This window comes from Chlorocebus sabaeus, chromosome 19, assembly GCF_047675955.1.
Source record: "Chlorocebus sabaeus isolate Y175 chromosome 19, mChlSab1.0.hap1, whole genome shotgun sequence".
Classification (NCBI taxonomy): Eukaryota; Metazoa; Chordata; class Mammalia; order Primates; family Cercopithecidae; genus Chlorocebus; species Chlorocebus sabaeus.
Genome location: NC_132922.1, coordinates 9,160,479 through 9,169,280, shown reverse-complemented (window position 1 = coordinate 9,169,280; position 8,802 = coordinate 9,160,479). Strand labels below are relative to the sequence as shown.

The window sequence follows — 8,802 nt, the reverse complement described above, 5'->3', positions numbered from 1 at the left end:
GAGCTAGCGGGCCCCGCCCCCTACGGGGCACTGGCGCGGAAACTGGCTCTGTGTTGATGAAGGAACGTACTTTGGCGTTCTTATGAGCTGTCCAGTACAAATTATTGGCAGAAACAATGAATTAAAGATTCAAAAAATAACCCACCAGTCGGTCGCAGTGGCTTATGCCTGTAATCCTAGCACTTTGGGAGGCCGAGGTGGGCGGATCACTTGAGGACAGGAGTTCAAGACCAGCCTGGCCAACATGGCGAAACCCCGTCTCTACTAAAAATACAAAAATTAGCCAGGCGTGGTGGCGGGCGTCTGCAAACTCAGCTACTTGGGAGGCTGAAGCAGGAGAATCGCTTGAACCCCAGGGGTGGAGGCTGCAGTGAGCTGAGATCGTGCCACTGCACTCCAGCACTCCTGCTGGGGCAACAGAGCGAGACTCAAAGACCAAAAAAAAAAAAAAAAAAACACCCAAAAAAACAAAAAGACAAAAGAAGGCCGGGCGCGGTGGCTCACGCTTGTGATCCCAGCACTTTGGGAAGCTGAGGCGAGCAGATCACCTGAGGTTGAGAGTTCGAGACCAGCCTGACCAACACGGAGAAACCCCTGTCTCTACTAAAAATATAAAATTAGCCGGGCGTGGTGGCGCATGCCTGTAATCCCAGCTACTCGGCAGGTTGAGGCGGGAGAATTGCTTGAACCTGGGAGGCGGAAGTTGCAGTGAGCAGAGATTGCGCCATTGCACTCCAGCCTGGGCAACAAGAGCAAAACTCGGTCTGAAAAAAAACAAAAAATTCAGCCACTAAACGGTTAAGTCCTGGCTCATTATGATTGGCTGACGTCCCTGCCCGCTCAGATACTTATTTTGAATAGAACCTTTGGGTAAAAGAGTCTTCAGGGTAGCATTTATTTTCCCACCAACACTGATCCTAAGATGGGAAAAGTAATTACCCCACGGGAAATCAGGATACTGCAAGCAACGAGAAAGGGATGCTGAGTGGTTAAACAATAATACATGTATTCAATACAGTGTTTATTAAATGTTTGATAATAGATAGAAGGACAGGCAGATCCAAGTATCTCATAGGAAGAAAGAAATCAAGCAGACCGCAGGTTATATAACCCCATCACACATTCAGGGAACTTAATCTCTTCATTCCAGAGGATGGGGTTGTTTAAAACAAGTTCTTCCTCTTAATTACTTTTGAGCAATTCCCCAATACTGTCCTTACCTGCACCAAGAGCATGCTAGCCAGCCCTGGCACCAGGGTCAGAGTTGAGGATAGGGCATCAGCCCGCTTTGTGAGGTGGCCTCAGTGACAGGGGTGCTATGAGGTGGCAGCTATCCTACTGCAGCTGGCTGCATCAGATGTGCCAGGTCTGCCCCCTAGCTCCCACCACCATCTGCCTGGTCTAAACTTTGCCATGTTGTTGTCACTGTTGGGTGCCTGTGCCGTGGTGGGGCCATTCCATGGCCCTGAGTGGGAGCCAGTGCACGGCCTGCTTTCCCAGGATCACAGCTGTAGGGACCCTCAGTGCTGTGGCAACCTGCTTGTCCTCTGCCTCTTTCTGATCTGGCAGGTCCGGCACTATTGGCACCAGGTCACCAGGACCCGCTTCAGCACAAGGAATGTCATCAAGGTGAGTGGGCCCCATACACTTTCACCCTCCTTCCCTCAGCACCATGATTGTCTCTGTCACTTGTTACAAGGACCTTGTTTTATGGCTGGTGTACCAGAAATGAATCAGAGGGAAACTCAGGCTGCTCGGGGAGAGCATCGGCCAAGCCCCAAACCCAGAAGTCACCCTGAGCTCCTCTCTTTCCCTCACTCCACACATTCAATCCATCTGCAAGTCCCAGGGGCTATACTTGCAAATTGTATCTCAGATCTGATCACTTCTCCCAACCACACCACACCTTCCTGGGCAGAGACACCATCATGTCTCACTTGGACCATAGCAACAGCCTTCTGCCCGGTTCTTACTGCTTCTCTTATGCAACAACAGCCTATCCTCCATACAGTCACCAGAATGGACTTCTCCTTTCTCTCTCTCTCTTTTTTTTTTTCTGAGACAGAGTCTCACACTGTTGCCTGGGCTGGTGTGCAGTGGTGTGATCTTGGTTCGCTGCAACCTCTGCCTCCCTGGTTCAAGTGATTCTCCTGCCTCAGCCTCCCGAGTACCTAGGATTACAGGGACCTGCCACCACACCCAGCTAATTTTTTTTTTTTTTTTTGTATTTTTAGTAGAGACAGGGTTTAACTATGTTGGCCAAGCTGGTCTCAAGCTCCTGACCTCGTGATCTGCCCGCCTCAGCCTCCCAAAGTGCTGGGATTACAGACATGAGCCACTGCGCCTGGCCTCTTTTTTCTCTCTTAAAAAAAAAAAAAAATTGGCCCAAGGATAATACACACACACAAATTACAAGTATGTAGATCGTAAATTTTCACAAATTGAATACATCAGTTTGTAGCATGCAGATTAAGAAACAAATAATTACCAGCAGCCCAGAAGTTTGCAGTCACAACTCTGCGGATTTCCTTTTCTTCTTTTTTTTTTTTTTTTTTTTGAGATGGAGTTTTGCTCTTGTTGCCCAGGCTGGAGTGCAATGGTGCAATCTCAGCCTACCTCAACCTCCACCTCCCAAGTTCAAGCAATTCTCCTGCCTCAGCCTCCTGAGTAGCTGGGATTACAGGCATGCACCACCACACCCAGCTAATTTTGTATTTTTAGTAGAGATGAGGTTTCTTCATGTTAGTCATGCTGGTCTCAAACTCCCATCCTCATGTGATCCGTCTGCCTTGGCGGCCACCACTGCTCCCGGCCACCTCTGCAGATTTCTTTCTTTCTTTTTTTTTTTTTTTGAGATGGAGTCTTGCTCTGTGGCCCAGGCTAAAGTCCAGTGGTGCGATCTTGGCTCACAGCAACCTCTGCCTCCCAGGTTCAAGCGATTCTCCTGCCTCAACCTCCCTAGTAGCTGGGATTACAGGCATGTGCCACCACACACAGCTAATTGTTGTATTTTTAGTAGACACAGGGTTTCACCATGTTGGCCCGGCTGGTCTCAAACTCCTGACCTCAAGTGATCCACCCACCTTCGCCTCCCAAAGTGTTGGGATTACAGGTGTGAGCCACCACGCCTGGCCGACTCTGTGGATTTGTTTTTTTTTTTTTCAGATGGAGTCTCGCTCTGTCACCCAGGCTGGACTGCAGTGGCGTGATCTTGGCTCACTGCAACTTCCACCTCTTGGGTCCAAGCAATTCTTGTACCTCAGCCTACTGAGTAGCTGGGATTACAGGCATGCACCACGATGGTCGGCTAATTTTTGTATTTTTAGTAGAGATGGGGTTTCGGCATGTTGGCTAGGCTGGTCTGGAACTCCTGACCTCAAGTGATCCACCCATCTTGGCCTCCCAAAGTGCTGGGATTACAGACATGAGTCACCATGCCCTGCCATCAGAACAAACTTTTGGAAACAGAACGTAGCACTTAGCTGCTCAAAACCCTGCAGTGGCTCCTGTACTTATATTATTCGTCAAACTCATAATAAAATTCACATTCCTAATCATGACTCTAAGGACCAGCGTAATCTGTCCTGTGTTTGTCTCCAATCTTATCTCCCAGTACTCTCCTCGTTATTGGTTCCATTCTGGCCACACGGTCTTCTTTGCTGTTCCTGTACACGTAATTTTGTTCCATCCTCAAGCCTTTGTAGTTAATGTCTCCTCTGCCTACAACGCTCTTTCTTCAGATGTCACTTGGTTTACCCTTTATTTCATTCAGGTCTCCAGTCAAATGTCACTTCCTCCAAGAAGCCTTCCCTGACTATTCTGTCTGTGTGGATTATGCAAATTATTATGTGTTCAAGGATTTTGCTTCTCTGTTCTCACCTACAGGTGCCACTGCAGAAACGGGCAGTGCCCTCCATGAGGTGCGAAACTGTCTTCGAGCTGACTCCTAAATTCTTCAGTCCTGGAAAGTCCAGGGGCCTAGGTTCTCAACAATGGGCACAAAGGCAGAGATGGGGATACCGGAGGAGCCTCCAGGAATCATGGGCCCAGAACCTGCTCTCTCTACAGCACCCATGTCCAGGCCCACCTTCAGGTGTCCACACCTACTCTCAGCCCATCTTTTGTACTACTTCCATTTCAAACACCTGTCTACTGCCTCAGGATAGTTCCTGGAAAGCGTGGCAGGTGCCTTGGTGTCTCCGTGATGGTCAGACTCGCCCTGCCTTAGATATGTGTCAAGAGATGGAGCAGCTGTTGCTTCACTCACAGGAAAGGTTGGTGTCACTGGAGTCTGTCATCAGCATGAGGTCTCACCCCAACTCGATGACCTTAACCACCTCTCTTCCAAACTTACTTTCAGCTCAGAGGCTGCAGTTCTGTCCCAGAGAGCTCCTGTCTGATCCTTCCCACCAAACACTGAGAATGTGCACTTGGAAATCTTGGGACTGTCCACCAGAGGCCTGGGAACCAGGGGGTAAAAACCAGACAGCAGGCAGAGAGGATAGTAGACAGACCCAGGCTGCAAGGTGGATGAACCAGACAGGGAGTAGACGGGAGGATGCTTCAGAAATCCAGGCATCTGGGGAGCAGTTCCCAGTAGACATTGGAATGGAGGGTGATGCAGAGACTAAAGTGTTGGAGTGTGCAAACCAGAGACTAGTAATAAGTGAAACTGATGGCGAGATCTTGACACCAGGGTGGGACAACCAGGACCAGATGGGAGTAGAGAGTAGAACCAACATTCAGGAACTACGGAATAGAAACCAGAGGGAGGCTGGAGGTAAGAATCCCCCCGAAACCCAGGCACATATGGGAGAGAACCAAGAACAGTTAAGATGTAAAATTGATGCAGAGACCCAAACACCTGAGTGGGAGAACCAGGATAAGAATGGAAGTGAGGATGCTGTGGAGACCCAGACATTTGAGAGAAAGGCCAAGAAAGAGGCCGGAGGGGAGGATGGGGAAGAGATCCAGGCTCAAGGATTGGGGAAGCAAGGCCAGACTGGAGATGAGAATGGTGAGGAGACCCAGACACCACGGTGGAAGAAACAAGATCAGATGAAAGGTGAGGCTAATGTGGAAATTCAGACAGAAGAGGGGAGAAACAAGGACCAGGTTGGAGGTCAGGATGCTGCACAAACCCAGTCATGTGGGAAGGAGAATGTGAGAGAAGTAAAAAAAGAGAATAGTGTAGAGACCCAGGCCTTGGATTGGGGGAAACAGGAATGTATTAGAAATGGGAATGTTACAGAGATCCAGACACCAAGGTGGGAGAAGCATGATCAAGGTGGAAGTAAGAAAGCTAAGAAGACCCAAGTATCTGGGGGAGAGAACCAGAAACAATTAAGTCATGAAATTCAAGTGTGGTGGGGAAATAAGGGCCTGAGAAGAGGTGAAGATGCTAAGGAAACCCAGATAGCTACCAAGAAGCAGCTCAGGGAGATAAGAGAGAAGGATTGGGTGATAATCCAGGCACTATGGTGGGGAAACCAGAGACAAGTAGCAAGTGAAATTTATAGAGAATTTGAGATACTATGTTGGGAGAATCAGAACTGGATTGGAGGTGAACATAGAGCAGAAAGTCAGGCATCAGAGAAGAGAGACCAGAGAAAGGATGGAGATGAGGTTGGCACAAATATCCTGGTACCCAAGACTGAGATCCAGGAACAATTAAAAGGTGGAACTGATGTGGAGACTCAGAGAAATGAGCCACTTAGAGAAGAGGATGGTACATACATTCAGTCACTAGGTAGGAGAGAGGTTAAAGATGAGGATGATAAAGAGACCCAGGAACTTGGGGGAAAAAATCAGGGTCAGTTAGGAAATGAATTTAGTGGAAACATTCACATACCAAAGGCGAAGAATCAGGAACATATTAGAGGCAAAGATGGTGCACATACCCAGACATGTGAGTCAGGGAACTGGGGCAAATTAACAAGTCAAATTGATGGAGAAACGCATTCAGCAGAATGGAAGAAAGATGAGCAGATTGGAGGTGAGAATGGGACAGAAATTCAGATACAAAGGAAGAGAAACCTGAGAGAAGTTAGAGGTGAGGATGGTGTAAAGACTTGGGCACCTGGGAAAGAAACCCAGAGTCAGTTTAGAAGTGATATTGGTAGAAAGATCCTTTTATCAGAGTGGAAGAGCCAGCAGCAGATGGGAAGTGAGAATGGAACAGAAATTCAGGCTCCAGTGGAGAGAAACCAGAGAGAACCTGGAGGTGAGGATGGTGTAAAGACTCAGAGATCTAAGAGAGAGAACGAGGACCAGTTAGATGGTGAAATTGGAGGGAGTCATTCACCAGGGAGGAGGAACTGGGAGCTGACTGGAAAGAATGTTGCAGAAAATCAAGCATCAGAGAAGAGAAACCAGAGAGAGGTTGGAAACAAGGATGGTAGAATGATCTGGAGGCTTAGGGGAAAAAACTGGAGGCTTAGAGCAAAGAACCAGAGACTGTTAAAAAGTAAAGGTAATGGAAAGACCTGTTTATCAGAGTGGAAGAACCAGGAACAGGGTGGAGGTGGGAATGATGAAGAAATTCAAATACAGGGGAAGAGAAACCTGAGAGGGACCACAAGTGATGATGGTACAGAGACCCAGGCTCCTGCAGGAGATGGCCAGGGACAGTTAAGAGGTGAAATTGATAAAGAGATCCAGGTACAAGGGCAAAGAAATAAGAATGAGGGTGGAGTTGAGGACGTTGCAGAACTCCAGGATATAGGAAGCCAGAGAAAGTGCACAGATGAGGATGTTGGAGGGCCTCAAGCACCAAGGGGAGGAAACAAGGATCTGGTCAGAGGAGAGGATGCTGTGAGAGACAGTCTCCAAGTCGACTGTTCTGGGAATGAGAGGCCCACAGGCAGGAAGCACAGCCTACCATGGCCTCCAGCCTTCACTGGCTATGGACTTGGGACTCTGGAACAGGAACAGGCAGTGGCTGTGAATGGTTTCATCTCTGTCCCCTGTCCTGAGACAAATCCTTTCCCCCACAGGGGTGAAGTCTTCCTGCTGGTGGATGGGGAGGGAGAGCATCTGGCCAGCCAAGGCACAACCCCTGCCAGGGATCACAGAGTGGGAATCAGTCCAGTCTCCCAGCAGGCCCAACCTGAAACCTGGAGAAGACGACAAAGGGACAAAGGGGTGGATCCAGAGAAGGCCCCCAGCCTGACTCGGCAGCCCCAAAACCCTCTGTCTCTGACTGCTCCCTTGGGCATGCCCTCTGCTTGCCCCTGTCTCCCGTGTGGCCCAGCCCCGGAACCTGCCATCGCTCTGGAGGGTGCTCCCACTGCCCTCACTATCCTGCCCAAGGGGACAGGCCTCAAGAAGAGCAAACGACTGCTCCTGGAGTCCCTCATGCGGAGGAGGATTGCACACCTGAAGTGGGGTCTTCCCCGGCGGATCCTGGAGTCCTATTTCCTGTTTAACTTCTTAGGATCTTGCTCATTGACCCTTGCTGGGGTGAGGCTCCCTGGACTGAACACAGGCCAGCAGCTCCAAGCGCAGCAGGAAAGGTATTGTGAGGCCCAGGGCTCCTCATCAGGCCTTAAGTCCCCAGAGAGGTTCCAGAGGGTTCTGCGCCCAGACAGAAAAAGCTCAAAACTTCCTACACAAGCCAGAGCTCTGGAGAGCAACAGACTGCACACATCAGAGCCCATGGGCATTTCCATCCAGCCTGAAAGGGCCATGAGAGTCAGGCCACCCGGGGGCGCCAGAGAACTACAGGAGATCCAGGAAGCACCTGCTAGGACCAAGCTCCAGGCTCCCAGGATCCCCAGGCCGGCAGCGGAGTCCAGGAGCTGGTGTGGCCTACAAAGGGTGGGAGAGCCTCCCAATGAGAACAGCAGGGGCAGGAAAATGATCAGGTCAAGGGTCTCCCAGGTGGCAGAAAGGGCTCCCAGTAGAATGAGGACCTCATCCTCCAGGGCAGACCTCGCCCACTGGAAGAAGGAATGTACATCCTGGGAGCCCTCTAAGCCCCCCAAGCCCCCCAGACTCAAATGCCAGCAGCCCACATACAGGAGAAGAGGAAGCCTGGAATCTGCAGGGTGCAGAGGGGCTGGGCAGCAGCCTTCCTACCATTGTGCAGAACCTGTCAGCTTCAAAGGGAGGCTCCACTCTGCAGTGGCAAAGCTGAGCCTGACCCTTCTGAACAAGATGTCCTGGTCCCCACAGCTCACCAAGTGCCAGCACTTGGCCCCTAACCTGAGCCTGAGGGAACCTGATTCTACTCTGCTTCCCAAAGTGGGTGATCCACGTGCAGGGGAGGACAGCATCGGAGACCACACTGCTTCACAGAGGGATCTTCAGCCGCGAGGTCACTGCTGTACTGGGGCCACCCTTCCTAAGACAGAGAGTCCCCAGGGCCAGGGAGCACCTGGGAACCCAAATGGGGCTCCACAGAATACACCAGCCTCCAAAAAGTTTAGTATTATGAAGCATCTGAGTTTTTTTCTCTTCCAGCATGGCTTTAAAAAGCAGACTCAGGCCCAGAGTCCTCAGGACACATCAGAAAAGCTTTGAGAGTGTCCTGATCCCCGCAAAACCTCTAATAAATTGGTCATTTGGGTCCTGTGGTGTTCTGATTTCTCTGGCACATTTTCTAAGCGCCCCCTTTTGGGGTTTCGGATACTTTGTGGGTGGGGTAGAAGCCACTTCCACTCTGTGGTTGTGAAGGTTTAGGGAATGTGGATCAACCCAGGGTTATCTCCGAAACACCTCCCCTCCCAGCTCCTCACAGTAGAGTCCACTGAGGTTCTGTCCTGCCCTGTCCCCAGGCTAATCCTGATTGAGGCAGGATAC

The 8,802-nt window shown here is 50.3% G+C and overlaps 1 protein-coding gene across 1 annotated transcript; it reads left to right on the top strand.

The window, feature by feature from the left end:
- The first annotated feature begins 5 nt into the window (after positions 1 to 5).
- On the top strand, positions 6 to 8,569 carry LOC103223392 (chromosome 19 C22orf46 homolog). Its single transcript, XM_073006675.1, has 4 exons — positions 6 to 370; positions 1,570 to 1,629; positions 3,886 to 4,274; positions 4,361 to 8,569. Exon 4 carries the CDS (start codon positions 4,423 to 4,425, stop codon positions 8,521 to 8,523), a length of 4,101 nt encoding a protein of 1,366 aa, XP_072862776.1. The 5' UTR covers positions 6 to 370; positions 1,570 to 1,629; positions 3,886 to 4,274; positions 4,361 to 4,422; the 3' UTR covers positions 8,524 to 8,569.
- Positions 8,570 to 8,802: the final 233 nt, after the last annotated feature.